Source organism: Haliotis asinina, chromosome 8 (genome assembly GCF_037392515.1).
Source record: "Haliotis asinina isolate JCU_RB_2024 chromosome 8, JCU_Hal_asi_v2, whole genome shotgun sequence".
Classification (NCBI taxonomy): domain Eukaryota; kingdom Metazoa; phylum Mollusca; class Gastropoda; order Lepetellida; family Haliotidae; genus Haliotis; species Haliotis asinina.
In genome coordinates, this window is record NC_090287.1 from 47,843,602 (window position 1) to 47,860,327 (window position 16,726).

General features: G+C 43.8%; 1 protein-coding gene across 2 annotated transcripts in view; it reads left to right on the forward strand.

Annotated features, from left to right (window-relative positions):
• The window catches only part of LOC137293945 (leucine-rich PPR motif-containing protein, mitochondrial-like), an 82,472-nt gene that overhangs the window by 41,168 nt on the left and 24,578 nt on the right, over positions 1 to 16,726 (forward strand). For both annotated transcript variants that reach the window (XM_067824830.1, XM_067824831.1), the window contains 5 exons: positions 534 to 659; positions 1,215 to 1,289; positions 2,556 to 2,689; positions 8,538 to 8,623; positions 8,979 to 9,192. In XM_067824830.1, the coding sequence (XP_067680931.1) occupies positions 534 to 659; positions 1,215 to 1,289; positions 2,556 to 2,689; positions 8,538 to 8,623; positions 8,979 to 9,192 (635 nt within the window). The remainder of the gene's footprint in view (positions 1 to 533; positions 660 to 1,214; positions 1,290 to 2,555; positions 2,690 to 8,537; positions 8,624 to 8,978; positions 9,193 to 16,726) is intronic.

The window sequence follows — 16,726 nt, forward strand, 5'->3', positions numbered from 1 at the left end:
AGATTTTGACAAAACATTGAAATGTAGTCCCCATGTACATTAAGAAGGGGAATCACACAGGGGCGGTTTTACAAAGACAATACCTGCAAGAAAAACAGCAAAATGTGAGATTTACACAGAATTGCACAGGTTGGCTGAAGTGTACAATCCAATACCCATGTTTCAAACAATTCAAAATTAACATTAAGGTGTTTGGTAAGATAAATACATTGTTGACGGGTTCCTCAGGGCCCATGGGTTGATATACCCTCGCTCGTGTAATAATCTATATATATGTCATGTCCATGTCTGTGAGATGTAAGTTATGTGGCTGATGCTGAGTTTTACTAGCTCAGACGGGTATTTTGTGCCCATATTCACAACCTCTCCATATATGTATTGTTTGGGCGCCATGTAATGTGTTCATGTCTTTTTATCAGTGGTCAGTATGTTTACTGGAACAAAATAGTAATAAATGAAGATAGTAGAAAAATGTCTGTATTTGATATTTACATATTGTTGTCACATTTGCTGTCACATGATGTTTGTTTCAGATTGTCCTGCACTGCTTCGAGGGGAAGAGTCTGGAGAAGGTTACTGGCTATATCCTACAGGAAATCAGCAAAGTCAAGCCTTCCTCGGAGATACGAGGCAGAATTCTGGACTTTGTCACAGAAAATGTAAATAAGAACAAACATGAACATAGTTTTGTACTCTGTTCTCCTAGGTTTGATCCCGTTTCTGTGTGCATTCTAATCCTTAAATGTTTTACTGTTTGTTGTACATCTTTGTACCAAGACTTGAGGATGTTGCTGATTGTATTAAAACTGCTGGTTTGATAGTCTACATTAGGTCTTGAAATAGATAATCAACATAGTGTTCTCTAGAGACACCTAATACACCTTGATTTGAAATACAAATGACTACATTTAGGAAATACATGTACAGGGCTCATATCGTTTTTCATGGTCAAGACAAATAAGAATTATTCAGTTCAGAAATACTGTGAAGGCAGGAGACTGTCAGGTTGTAAAAAGTATCGGGGATGGGGATGGAGTTCAGTGCCATTTTGGTTGCCTGTGTTCAGGCCCACATGCAGATAAAAAATAAATGCAATATGGTGTGGTACATATCACAATATTTGAATCATTATTGCAATATTTTGCTAAGATAATGTCAATCAATACTCTGCAGAATCATACCTTTGATCAGGTTTGTCATCTTTTGTTGCACAGAACATGACATTTACTGAAGAAGACCAGAACAAACTTGGGGTTATGCTGAAGGATGCCCCTTCATCCATCACTGAGGTAGGTTCCTGGACTATCATCTAGAATACACTGCCTCCTATTTGACTTTAATGCTTACATGCAACACAAAATTCAACTTTACAGATTCTGATACCTTTCAGAATGGACTTACAATATCAGATTATCAAAAATGCAAATTCAACTATAGAGCTGAAAAATAATGCAATGAAGAAACCCTTGCAAAATTGGAATTGAAATCATACACTAATTTTACCCCAACTGGGGTGAAAACTGGTCTCGATAGCTGTGCTGCACTGTGCACATAGGCATGCACAGTGACCAGGTTCGCGTAGCCAGAAATGGGATGCCTGGGTTATAAGGTCATGAGCAGGAGTAGTCTAATCTTGGTTGTGTACATAAACAATGAAAGTCTTCACTATGTTTTTAATGTCTTTCCACCCACTCTGACTGGGCTCAGTATGCTGGCTGCTTTTGTTTTGTGTGTAGTAAACCCAAGTACAAAATATTGCACTTCTGATTTGCAATTGTACTCTTATCATTTTGTTTATTTATTTTCTTCATAAATCAACAATGTTTATTATATGTCACAAATAAATGATAAGAGTGTTTCAGTTATTTTTTATCTTATTAAAAGTCAAATTCTAATTCTATCAAGACGATTTGTTGAGTGGAGGTTTCAGATCACCTTCTTCGCCTTGGTATGGCTGAGATATTGCCACTGTGATGTTAAATATTAACTCACTCACTCACTCACTCACTCACTCACTCACTCACTCACTCACTCACTCAGATCACCTTCATAACCTCTGACCGACTTTGGCTGGTTTGTATGTGTTATCACTCTTTAATCTAATGCTGCAGTTTGTAGAATACTCAAACATTCTGGAGAGAAAAGACAAGGAAAACTGATATTGATTTTGGTACAAGATTTAGAGACTCCATCTGGCAGGACATGTGTCACTCCTTCATCTGACTTTTTCTTTCCTGAAAAGATGGTTTTCAAATAACTGTCATTCAAGTTGATCATTTGAAGACTACAAGTATCCCCAAATGGATTTTTATAGCAGGATACAGGTTGTAGGTGACTAACAGGAGAATGTGGTCAATCTCGCTATCTTGGTTGATACGTATCTTTGTATCCTTGTTACAGAGAATGATGTTGCAGGGTAATCTGTATGAGGTAGTCCAGACTTGATCATAGACATGTGACTGAGTGCTGCAATATACAACAAAGAAACAGAAACGAAAGGTATATGATACCCAACTAGAGGAAATAAAGTTTTCCATTGCATATTTTTCTTGCAGAGCTTGAAGCAGGTGGAAGAACATGGTGCAGATAAGGGCCACAATCCCAGCTACTCTGCACTGAAGGAACTAGGATATTATTACGCCACAACGTGTCGAGATGTACCTGCTGCTTTGCGTAGTATAGACAGAATGTGAGTATAACAATTTTTTGTTTAACTACCTGCTGCATAAACACATCATCCAATGAACTGCTACTTTCAAGTAGAATTTTTAACAGAATTAATATAATTAGACAGAGGTTATCAGAATAGGAATGGTAAATTTCTTGAGAAAGGAGGAGAGTTAGGATAAAAAGGTTAAACTTTCATCAAACTATTATTTCCCCTTATCCTGACTTGCTCAGTTCCCTTGGAAGAGGACGTAACAGTTCACTCACCACATGAGTTGCCTCCCTTGAATAATTTCGCACCCAAACTGTCATGACCATGCTTGTCTTTCTCTCCTTCAATGCCCTAGTGAATAACGCAATACATCCTTTCAAATTTCAGTCCCATGATCCAAACTTAGATGTATGCGGCTTCTGGTTTTGTAATTAATCAATCAGTCTATATACATAGTGAAGATCACAGTCCCACAGTATACAAGAACACAGTACTTGATATCATAGAAAGAAATAATATAGTTGCATCACACAATGCTCTCTTTGTAGATATGAGCTGTCTGCAGCTGATCTGCAACCCTTATCTCCTTCATGCACAAATCAATGTTCTTACAGCCTTGCCTCCAACTATTGTATAAATTTATCAACTTCTCAATTTAGTAATTATGTATTTTTACTTATCCTCACTCATGCTAATTGCTTGTCTCCTCTTCCCTGACAAAGGTAGTGGAACACCTGAAATCCCTTGAAGTTCCCTTCTGAAAAGAAGCAGACGTAAAATACTCACCCATGTGTAGCCTTACTTTTTCCGCGCCTAGGTCATGTGACCAGCCATGCTTGTCACTCTCTCCTTATCGCCCGAAGTGGGCGGCTGGAGACACCTGAGGGTCCCGATACGGCGATGAGTCCTTCCTTTAAGTTCTTTATTTTTGTCTTTAAAATAAATTCAGCTCGTATACGGTATTTGGATTTGTATATGCATTATATGTTATCAAATTTGTCATAATCATGTCTTAATAAGCATGTATTTCTTCAATTGAGACTAAGTCTAAGTGGAATCGTGTCTGCTATGTAGATTACAGCTGCCAGCGGTTGATCCTCATTTAATTTGCCCGATGTGCAAACCCATATGTTCTAATAATTGTTGTAAATTTTGCATAGAATTGTCTGATTCAGAATTTACTCTCTATACACGGTCTGTTTACAGACATTCTAGGGACAAGCAACGGCAGCTTGCATTAGTCATCTCTAAAACAAGAGATTTAAATTCGGGTGATTTGTTAACTACGTCTGCTGAGATTCATTCCAGTGAAATGTCTGGCGTTTTTCCGGAGCTGTCTGGGGTCTGGCGTGTCGTCCCCTGTATCTCAGAAGAGATCTTCCTCAGAAGCAGTGCCATCTCAACCGAAGAAGTCTAGAAAATCGAAGACGAAATCATCTTCCTTGAAATCATCGCAGAGTCATCATTCTTCAATGCAGGAATCGTTTGGAGAAGAAATCGTCCCTCTACATGAACAACTTATCTTCAACGAACCGCCACTGACCAACCAACACAGTCATTGGACGACATTATCTAGATCTACCCCGACGACATCTTCTAAACCTCTCAACCCGGAGGAAAATCGTCAGACATTGCAGAATCGTCAGAGAACACAGACTTAGTCAACAGTAGACAACTTTACAGCTCAACCATCGCTACAAGCATTGCAGCAATTCCAACCAGGTGATTTCATGCAACAGTTTACAACGCAGATGATGAATCTGATGGAGCGGCGTTTAGAGTCGACTGCACTCGTCATCATCATTGACTAAAGCTCGACATGAGCACTCATCTGGTGCCGCACTCACGCTCGAGGATGAAGAGGACGTGTATGCACACATTCAAGTCATCAGTGTCCCCCTCTTCATGTCGCAGTCAAGAGAGAGATCCAACCACACCGAGTGAGTGCACTCGCAGGAGTGAGGATTCGTGGGTGCACTCGCACTAGTGAGGAGTGCACTTCATCAACGCAGAAGGTCTTTGTCACTCTCCCCAGTTCATTGAAGGCGCTGTCGACAATCATCACCCCCCTTAGCCGTGGACTCTTATAGGAGGGATCATCAACATGGAATGAATGTTTCACACACATGGAGGGATGAAGATAGACATTATTGAGTGTCCTCATCAGAGGAAGCCCTGTTTTCGGACACTGAAGTTACATCATGGATCACAAATGGACTTGACTTACCTTCACCATCCAAGGATGCTAATGAAGCTAATACCTATAAGATGAAGGAGGACGACATTGATACACTTATGTTCCCGACGATACCTCTGATATCTACGATTCCTGAGATGTTATCTACGGCATTTAAGTCAGCAACTAAGTTTCAACAACAACATGTGCTGTCGTTCAACGTGCATCGCTTCCCTCTACAATATATGGAACCATTCGTCAGAGCACTGGATGTGGATGATCTTATAACATCATCAGGCCAGCCCACAATAAATCTTACAAGGTAGATGACAAGAGGCTTGCACAGCTCGACACCACTACGAGGCATACTTTCTTTGGACTGGCTCTTTCGAGCGCCATCAACAAAACTCTCATTGCAAAGTTCAGTAATCCATATAATGAGGAGGGAAGAATGATCCTGTCAGCGTTGGTAACTCAGAAGAAGGATCAGCAATTTATGGCCGATCACTTAGCGTCTACTACGGCAGGATTGAATTTACTTCGTCGACAAGATCTCCTATCGACAGTGTTATGGGGTGAGAGCTTTACCAAACCTTTGTATCAAGTTCCAGCGCTACTATAATGGATGGCAGCTTTTGGAAGTCAAACACAGTGTTTGCCAGCCATTATCTACGAGACATAGCTATAGAGGACGTCTCTGGCATTCATCAGTTTGGACCACTTGTTGCTGCTCAGCAACTAACAGTTCTCTGAAGGCATTGAGTTCACTCACCAGTTTTATCACGTGACTTGTGGAAGCCAGACGCTCTGTGGAGTATAATGGTGGAAAGCCCATGCATGCATCTTAAACAGACTAGCATGAGTGATTAGGACCCTGTTCTTGTAACGTAGATACTTGTACATGAAGAAGGGTCGCAACTAGTCTTGATTTCAATATCTCGACAATTACTTGCATCAGAAACTAGCAGGACGCTAGTTACTTTCGATGTCACACATTCCAGTCAACGAAATCTTTGGCTGAAGACAAGTTCAACTGGATGTGATTCCCCAGAATCTACCATGAATAGTTGAAGAGCAGGACCATATTATTGCCATTACGAGTTCCCAATGGGGGGGAAAATTGTTGCTCCATGAACATTTGGAAAAGGAGCACACACAGATGGAAGAACATTCACGGAAAGAGGAACATTTACGGAAGGAGGATTTACGATTGGAGCTTTTGCAAAGAGGAGGACAATGCATGTAAGGAGGATACAAGAAGATACAGTTCATCTGGAAGGTTTGGACCAGACCTTTACTTACGAAGGAGTCACATGAAGCACTCCCTTCCCACAAGAGTGTTCCTGCCTATTATCCGATCTCTATTTTCCCTGCAAGTCTTTATGAGAGTTCCAGGCTCGAATCTCGTAACAAGTCCTTCAAGGTAGAAGATGAAAAGATTCCTCAACTGGATACTACAACAAGAAGGAACGTTCTTCACCTTGGCGAGATCCAAAGCAATCATCAAGGTGCTAATATCAAGGTTCCAGAACCCCAGTACAGAAAAATAGAGGGTGATCCTCTTAGCGTTACTTACACAGAAGGGTCAGCACTTCATCTGGGACCACATGGCCTTTGCATCAGTGGGTCTTACCCTTTTACTGAGAAAAGTTCTGCTGTCATCATGCTCATAGAGTGATAGATTCACAAAACCCCTTCTGAGAGCTCCATGGTCGGAGCCTACTATTTTGACGGGTGGAATTGAAGAAGTCTTCATGGAAGTCATGCATGATTCCAGGGAGGTGATGATGATCAAGTCGATTCATACGTTGGCCAGTGTCATCCAACAGACCTCACAGAGATATAGTAACAAGTCAAAGTTCTCAGGTGTACAGAAGGTGAAGGAGAAGAAATACTCCAACTCCAGAGGTCGGAAACAGAGTGGCCACACAATTGCTGACCTGCAACCCTCCAATCTTCAACCACACAGACAAGAATAGAGAAAGACAGTTAGAAGAAACCATCAACTCTCTGTTAGCTAAGAATGTTGTAGAAGTGGTAGAGCAACATCACCTAATGCCTAGCTTCTACTCCCCAATTTTCCAAGTACCCAAGAAGAACTCCCAAGAAGTTCAGACTGATTTACAATATGAAGAGATTCAACCTACCTACTCAAACCAGAGACCAGAGATGATCCACCTACCTCAGACAACTGTCCAGCAGACTACTTGGCCAGCATAGACCTACAAGATGTGTACCTGCACTTGTTGATTCATAAGGGTTTGCGAAAGTATCTGTGAGTCTTGTTCAAAGGTCAATACTTCCTGTGGAGCATCCTTGGACCCATCATCATCACATATCTACACTGTCAAGGTCAATGAATGTGATTAGGTCAGAGTTCGAGCTGAAGCAAGACTTACATCTCCTGGGAATAAAATTCATTACAAGACAGAATGCTGTTATGGTCCCAGAAGATCGTTGGGTCAAGATCCAATTCATGATTCCAGAAGAAGTCATCTCTCCGTTACCGCTACGAACATGGCAGTGTCTACTCACCGCTGTGAAGGATTTGACTCGCAGAGGAAGACTGCAGTTTCGCTTACCACAACAGTTCCTGATAACTGTTGGACTTACAAGTCAAATGTTGTGGAGGAACCTCTTTAGAAGAGCTGATCTGCAACACACACCTCTACATAGATGTGTTGCAGCAAAGTTGGGGAGCACATCTTGACAAAAGAGTAGCAGCAGGAAAGTGGTTGAGACAAGAGCAGCATCTTCACATTAACCAGCTGGAGATGAAAGCAGTGATCAAGGCTGTTTTGATTGGATGCTCCACCTAGAGGCATTTCGGCTCATCATAAAGACAGTATTGTCTCTGCTCTTAGACCTGTTCACCACAAGGTTCAACCAACAGATACAGATTCTCATCAGCACCAGATCTACAAACATGGGCAACAGATGCTTTCTGCATATCGTGGAAAGGACTGAATGCATACGGTTTGACTCCCACAAGTATTACAGGAGATCAAGCAGGCGAGAGTGCTGCAACTGACTTTAGTCCTGTCCTACTGGCCAGGGGAGTCTGGTTTCCCAATCTCATCCAAGAAGTTGGAAGTCCAACCCTGAAACTACCAGGTTGCCCAAACCTACTGGTCCATCCGCACATCAAACAGGCTAAAAAAAATCGAACTGTCCTGATCCAACCCCGATTCTATCAGGTTTTGGAAGCATAAAAGGCATGAGTCAGGATAAGGAAAATTAAGTAAAACTAATATTTTATACTTATTCTGACTCATGATGTCAAGCCTTCCAAACCTACCCACAGAAGGCACTTTGAGTTTCCGAGCAGATCCAAGTGTCGGGCATACTCAGGAGAGAGTGACAAGCATAGTCGGTCATGTTTTGGCGGGAAAAGGAGGCAACTCATGGGTGAGTGAACTTTTATGTCCACTTCGACGGGAACTACAAGTATGAGTCAGGATAAGTATAAAATTCCTGGTGGTAAAATATGATATAGTATTGCTGCATGCGAACAAACATGAGAAAACATAAAACAGCATGGCCTGGCATTGACATGGGTGCAATATGTCAAGGTTATGTAAGGTGTCCCCTGCTGTGATATTGCTAATTTGATGTTAAAAGAACTTACTTACTAACTTCCTTTAATTATTAAGTTGCTTCATCTTTGAGGGCAGCATCATCCATATTGTCATATGTTGTCAGAGAGGTGATGTATCCGGGGCAAGCAGACTACCACAGTCTTGTACTAGCAGTCGCTCATCTACTGCTAGAAGAAGGGCGGCAGGCTGGTGAGTTTTGTTTTTCCAGACATGGTTTGTCTTGAGTAAGCAAGAAAAGAATAGCCCAAGGCTTACGTCAAACCTACTTGGCTGAGTAGTCTCTGTTGGAGTCGTCCATAGTTCAAATATATACATGTAACAAAGTGTAATACGTGTGGACAGCCCAAAGTACCACTGTGGTGAAACTGTCCAGTAGGGTTATGGCGCAAACAAACTAGGACATATATGGGACTCTGACCCCGCAGTTTGTGTGGGTGTTGTGGTCACCAACACCTGCTTCCACTTATGCCACCTGGAGGTGTGAGGGATGTCTATGAGATGACATACACAGTATGGTTGATTTAGTCACACTTTGTTACCACAGAGGCCCTGGTGCAACTGGGGAATTACTCTGACAAATGGAAGCACCACCTGCTGAAAAACAGGACCAATACGATGAAGGCTGACTGCAGCAGGCTGGTCAGGTCTGTCTCAACTGCAGCTGATGGTGCCCAACTAGTGGAATCCTTGGTGTATTATGGATACCTTGACACAGCACATTCTGTGTTAAACACGTACATGGAGGCACTGTTGTACAGGTAGGTACTGTCAACGGTGCCGGGTCGTTTCACCCAGGTTGTTCCATTTCATCCCAATTGAAAACAAGGCCAATTCAGCCCACATTAGGGGTTGTTGCACCCGTAAGTAGAGTTATTTCACCGTAATTTATTGAGTATACATTGAAAATGTGACTACTTTATGTTTCATACAAGTATGTAAGTTATACATTATGATGTAAACTTGTATGCTTAATGTGACCGGAGCGTAAATTAAGTTGATTTCAGTTGAGATGGCACATGAGACTTAAGCATATATCTCATCAATGTTCTTGTGTACAGAAGTCAGGCTGACCAAGTGAAAACATGAACTGATAAAATTATTCAAAATAAAACAACTTGAACATGCTGTTTTGAAAGTATACATAGATGAATAAAATTTTGTAACAATTTCACAGTTGATAACATTAATATTGTTTTACTGAAACAAAATCTAAAAGGGGTAGTAGTATAGGGAATGACAGTTATAAAACACTTTCAAGAAATGTCTCTACAAAGCCTTATTTAGTAAATAAGGCTTTGGTTGGGTCATTAGCTCTTGCTACTATTACCCCTACTACAAAAAAGTTGGCGGTAATTACTATGCCTACTTTGTGTTGGTAGGAGGTAACACTGTGCCGTACGGTACGATCAATAATTCTTCTCTTACAAACCCCCTACCCGGCCCACCCCTCAAGTAGTACAAGTTAGGTTCGTCGGCTTTCATATCCACTTTATCTATGTTGTAAGTTTTGACTGACCATATAGGATCGGTGGCCCGCTTACGGCTATCGCCCTCGTGTTCCCCTATGTCACGTTTATATCGATGAAACAGTTTAATGTGAACCGCCTACGATCACTTTGGTATTCGTAATAAAGGCTTGCTGGGCTTTTTGTATCCCCTGTTCTATGTACTTTTTTTTCTCGTCCTCGCTGATAGCAGACTTACGAGACTTGGACCGAATATCTTGTTTCATTCCGTTATATTTTTTGAGTTCAGATAGGATTGAACGAAACTCCTCTTCTGAGATCTTACTGTCAGAGAGTGCCGTGGAAATTCGCTCACTCACTGTGTTCAGCTTTGCTTCGGCCAGAACCCTGATCTCGTCGTGTTTCAATGCCTTACGATTAAGTCTGCGTGATACTAACTTAAGCGCCAACCCTACCAACCCTGTCACCCCAGCCGTTATTTCAATACCTAGCACTATAGGTGCAGCCACGATGGTAGCCAACAACCCAACGCCTGCCGCCCCTAGTCCCATGCTGGTTGCCATAAGGGTAGTGTCAGCCCCGTCCACGATATTGAAAGCTCTATTGTACTTTTTACATAGTGCTTTCCGCGTGTCACGGTCTTGTTCTAGTTGACGTTTCACATCACATAACTGCCTCAAGCGGAACCCATCTACGGTTTCCAGCGTCTTCGCTACTTCCTCTACGACTGGGTACAGACCCATCCTATAATATATATTTTGAAAGATATTTTAATTGGGGTTCAGTTAATATTCTATCAATTAATTTGAAGTCTATAAGGTCTAGATTACTAGTCAGGGTAATAGGTGAGAGGCTAATAGAATTTCCTGTTGTAATAAAAACCCCACTGAGGTTTATTAAGCGGTTTATAGGACCCCTGTGGGTATCCTGTTGTATAACAATACGACAATATTTGTTTTTGTGTTCGTCAAACCAGTGTATTGACACCCCGGGTAAAATTTGGTGTACTCTTGAGATGTTTTCATGTTGTAAAAACGTAAATAAGACTTCTATGATGAGTGTGAAAGGGGTGTATATATCAGGCCTTAAGTTAGTAGGATAATTGCTAAATGTTAATTTATTTTTTACTTCACTCCTTAACCTATTTTTTTCGGTATTAGTAGTTCCTATGGATACACTATCCGGAATGAAATCCCCGGCCCAGATGCTGTTGTTCCTAATCTTAGCGACAGTCCCATGTTCGGTTAATGTGATATAAGGTGAGGTGAGTGTTAAGTTGATCAGCCATTCAGGCTCTTTTAAATCTGATAACGACACCCGTCTGTACACGTTGTCTTTGAAGTGCAGGATGTATAATTCATCTTCCTCACCAGGCTGATCGAATCCCTCCGTGTCTCCTAGGTCGTTAAGCGTAGTGTTGGGACGATGACTGGTCATTATTATACTATTACGATATAATTTCCAACTGGTTTTCTGATAATAATTCATGGGTTAACTTCATACCTATGAAGTGTATGTTGTCAGGCAGGAAGATATTGGTTAGTGATATCTTATTTTCCACGATCACGTTGACCCCCTGCAGACTGGTCTTGGAGTCGACACCCGTCCGCACGTAAACATTGCAAACTTGAAACTGATGTTGTTTGCCCCACCCGAGTTTGATCCCCTTCACGATCTCGACATCATTCCCCGATGGTTCCCCTAGGTAGACTTTGATGATCAGTGTTCCGTTTGCCGGTAGACTCTCTAGTACCTTGGTCACGCCTTCGAATTCAGACACCAACTGCAATTTCACGTTTTGTATGGCCGGTTTACTCGATAGCATGTGGGCTGCTATATTGTTGACGGGGCTGACGACTACGCTACGTCTCTGAGCTGGGACGTAAGCCACGAGCAGGATTCCATTGTTCACGACTTTGTTTAGGTGGTTGTCTTTGTTATCCGTGAACACGTAAGGGGAGACGAGTCTAATATTGAGAAACCAGTTGTCTTTATCGGGTAACAACACCCACTTGTCATCTTCGGTGAAGACGAGTATATATGGTTTGTTTTTGACGACGGTAGTGCTCTCAACATCGTCTAAGTCGAACAGTTTACCCCCGAACGATGGGTATATTACCCAATTATTATCACCAGTGTTGACAAGGGTGTACTTAGTGTTGACTGTTGCTCTTGTGGTATCTACTATATCACTTAGGGTTCCACCGGAGGGGATTTCAACGCGTTTGTAAATGTTGTTTTTCAGTTGCAAGGCATACGATTTACCATCTACTCCGGGAGCGTCGAAACCGCGTGTGTCTCCGAGGTCGGAGATCCCGATATTGACGCATTTTTTCACTCCGGGCCCTTGTGCGCTGGTCATTTTACATGAAGCGTTAAGCTGAGGTATCCTATATTTACAGGATTATGATTTATATCTAACACCGATATTGTCAGCTCAGGTATGTTGCCCTGAGTTAATCTCTTATACTGCCGTGGTGAAAACGACTCGGTTCTACCGTCATTGAATTTCTCAGTTTTCACCGGCACTGCTCTCAGTATAGTGGAAGGGTGACCTCCTTGAATGTTGTACGTTGTGCTCACCTGATCGAGATGAATGTACAGCTCTCGGTACGGTACTAGGTCGGGTAACTTCGTGCCTGTGACGGTTGTTGTTGGTTTTATCTCGTCAGGAGACATACCGAGTATCCTCGCTAATGGTCGGCCTAGCCTTAAGGGGTTTCTTCCGTTGTTGATTAACACCACTGTGCCGTTTGAGTCGTTCATCTTGAGTTCGGCTCCCAGGGGTTTGAAGACCTCGTCGTTGAGAGAGCACACGCTGTAGTAGCCGTCAGTTATCTGACTGCGAGTTCCACTGACGAACAGCTTATTGTTGCTGATATTAATGTTAGTCCATTGCGGTAGGTAGGTGATATCGCAGAGTGCGACTTCGAGTTGACCTGACGTGTTATCGATCGCGTGCGTCAGCTGAACGGCCTCACCGCTCGTTATCCCTGGAAGTGTTATGTACATGTTAGAGTATATATGCTCATTATATAATAGTTTTAAAATGTATTCCCCTGGTGTGTTTTACCCTAAACTGGACGTAGATTTCTCCCCCATGAAGATCGTGGTTGCTCCTGAGTTGTATTTCAATGCCCAGCTTTTAGATGTGTTCGATAAGTATAAGCTTTCGGTGACTAACATCAAGGCAGTCCACGCTTGGTTCAACAACCCTATGCAGTTCTGGCAGAATCAATTCAACTTTGCCGTGTGGTGCGCTACAACGGGGTGTGGTGTGACATTGGCCGACACTCGGCGTGGACCGCTGAGTCAGTCTGTGTTCAAGTTCCACGTGTACTACCAGGTCAGACGTATCCTTAAAGAGATCAGCACCCCCCTCCCACAGGATAAAGCGTGGGACGCAACAAACAACCCGTACGATAGACGGGCCTACGAACGTATTTGCAATGAATTTGAAATAAACCCGAAGACGGATTGGCGTTTGCCGGGGCCGAACCACGGGTTGGGTATTCCTTATGATGGCGCGCGATCAGTGAAAGAAGTCAGTGATGATTTACTGAAACGAGATATACTACGCCAGGACTTTGCTTTGTCGAGTAATGAATGGAGGGATGATCGTATGAACTTTAAAGGTGGTGTTGCTTTCACAGTCCAGAAAGTGGAGCAGTCAACCGCAGACGGGTGGAAAATGTTCATGCTGGACACGTCGAAAGGATTCACTCGTGCCGGGGAAGTCAGGTTGAACGACTCGATTCGAACGTACGTGTGGGCGCTGTTGGGTGCGCAGTCTATGACGCGTTCCAACATCCTCGGTAAGGGAACTGCTTACAACGCTCAGAAACAGTTCGTTTCCAACGTTGAGGATGCTATCAATTCTCCAGTTGATCTCCCGAGGGCCATCGACCGTTACCAAAACGTGTTAGAATACGCCAGATCGAAAGTCAATTACGTGTTCGGCGTGGGGTTGTACATGGCTCCGAGTGATATGCAACTGAGAATAAAAAAAGTGGTGGGTTATAACAACAAAATAGTCATAGCCACGGCGGACCAAAAATTGGGTATCAACCCCGATATTAACACCCCCTATATCCCACACATCCCACCACGTGAAACGGGTATAGTTGCGCCGCCCCCGGAGCCTAAAGTTCAACCAACACCACACCCCCATATTCAGACCTCCTATCAGCAGCATATTGATAATAAAACAGCCCTAGTGGTTGGTGGGGTAACTTTGGGACTTATTTGGTTAAAGATTTCTTAGCCGCTACGTACACCAGACCCGCCACGGCGACGATGGCTGCCCACAGGTTTTGACTGAGCCACATGGCAGTTTTAGACAGAGCGCTCAACAACCACGAGACGATGCTACCCAGGATGCCGGGAAGGGCTTCGGCGGCTTTACCAGCCAGTTTAGCTAGGCCTTCCCCGAGTTTTTTTATCCAGTCTTTAATACCACCGCCTGTGGGAGTGGGAGTTCCCCCGCCGGCAGGTGTGGGGGTTCCCCCCACCAGTGACACCACCAGGGTTGATATGATGAAACCCAATGCAGTTAGAATGCTGGCGATGGTGATCCCTTGCTCCCGGAACAATATCCGAATCCTGTTGGCTAAAGTTGTATCCTCGTTCAGTATTCTATCGATTGTTTCCCGAATGCGACTGATCTGGGATCGAAGCTGTTCACGATTCGAGGAAGCGGCTTCCAATCGTGTACGTCTCTCGTCTTCTAAATCACGTAGTCGTTCATTGATACGACGCTTCATATCATCGTTTTCAGTTTCGTTGAGTTTGGTTTTTTCCCTAGCGATGTGCTCGTCGATTTCGTTCAGTTTCCCCATGTTGTTCTCGAGTTCTCCACGCACGCGTTTCACGGCTTCGTCTAAGCCGCGCAGTTCCCTTACCGGAAAGTCAAACCCCGGTAACGGTTTGTCCCAGTAGGTGCTCAACAGTTTTTCTATGCTGTCCGAGGCTTCTGTAGCACGCTGTGGTGTCATTTCATCTCTAGTGGTGAGGTGGGATCTGGTAGCTTGCAGATCTTCAACAACGGCCTTAGGTATTGCACCACCGTAATCATGCATGTTTAGATTTTTACGGATAAATTCGACACCATGGCGGCTGGCTAGAGTTGACAAGGCCAGTGGTTTTTTATTGCTCTTGTTAAAGAGGTCAACCCCTGGGTCAGACTTAAGGCGTAGAACACCCTTTGTATCAATAAAAAAATTCTTATGGTATCGACCCTGTGGTTCAACGTAGTTTTTATCTCTTCTTAAACTTTCGTAATAATCATTTACCGTTGTTTCCAAGAGTTCTTGGTTCAATGGTGAACTAGTAAATGAGGTCTCCTGCTCATCGAATGCCTGGGCACTAGCGCCCGGCATCTCCGTCATATCTATGTCTTCATCCATTAGTATTAAAAATATATTTCTTTTATATAACAATGTACGGCAGAAAATTAGATCCTTTCAGAAGATTGAGAGAGCCATTAGGAGCCAGAGCCGTGCGCCAGTCGGTGACCATCACCAACAATCCCAGCAAGATAGACCAGAATCAAACTCTGCTGGTTAGATTTCCAAACCTTGGTGAGAATGACCTCATTGTACCAGGCACTGTTCGACTGGCGTTCAATATCACGTTGACCTCCGACAACGACAAACGCGAGCTAGTGCGGAACGTGGGTCGAGCTATCATCAAGAAAACGACCGTCAAGATCAGCGGTAACGAGGTGCTGAGCATCGACGACAGCGACGTGTTTCACTGCTACAAGGATCTCTGGAAAAGCGAGAGAGAACGAGTCAATGATGTGTACCAGGGCATCAGCAAATCAACCCGGGCGCGCATAGGGTATGTCTTCACGCAAGACCAGCAAGACAAGCTATCGGACGGTGAAAAGGCCATCGCTCGAGCATACGGGAATCGATTCTGCGTGCCGCTCGACTTCGAGTTGCTCACGGGACACGCGCCGTTTTACCAGGCCGCGCTGGGTGATAGGCTCGAATACGAGCTCACGTTTAACGACTATAGCAAAGTAGTGCGTACGCCGAACGGTGATGAGGCTAGTTATGCCATAGACAACATCTCTCTGGAGTTCGACATGGTCACTAGCCCGGAGCTGGCCAGGCAGGTTCGAAACCAGTACTCTGGGAAGATGGCCATCCTGTACGATCGCGTACTGAGGCATAGATCAGTCGTGCGAGATAAGAGCGACACTGTGTGGAATATCAACCTGAACGTGCCGGCGCGATCGATGAAAGGTATCCTGGTCGTCCCCGTGGAGGATTACGATCCATTCCGGAGGGACAGCGAGAAGTTTTTCAACCCCGAGATTGAAAAGGTGGAAGTGACCATCGAGGGCGTGCCCAACCAGCTGTTCAGTCATGGTATGAGACCACACCAGCAGTGGGATGAGATAAAAAAGCTACCAGTGGGGGATTATATAACAAAGGACCTGGACCTCGGCTCCGTGCAGATCGGTGAATACCTGACCACCAAGTACGCCCTATGGTTGGACATGCGATCCACGGATGATGATAAACTGCACGGTAGCGGGCGCCGTATAGATAACGGCAGCGAAGGGATAACCATCCAGATTACTAAGAAGGCTCAAACCGCTGGTAAGTTGAAATTATATCTGTACGTTATTATGGACGCGCAACTTAATATAGACAATGGGAGATTCGTGCAAGCCATCTACTAGTGGGGGACACCCCCAGGGGTACCCACAACTACCCACTGACCCACACTGCGCCATAGTGTGCGGGCAGACTGGCTGTGGGAAGACCGTTTTCGTGTTGGATATGTTGGAGGGTTACTACAAGGATGTGTTCGA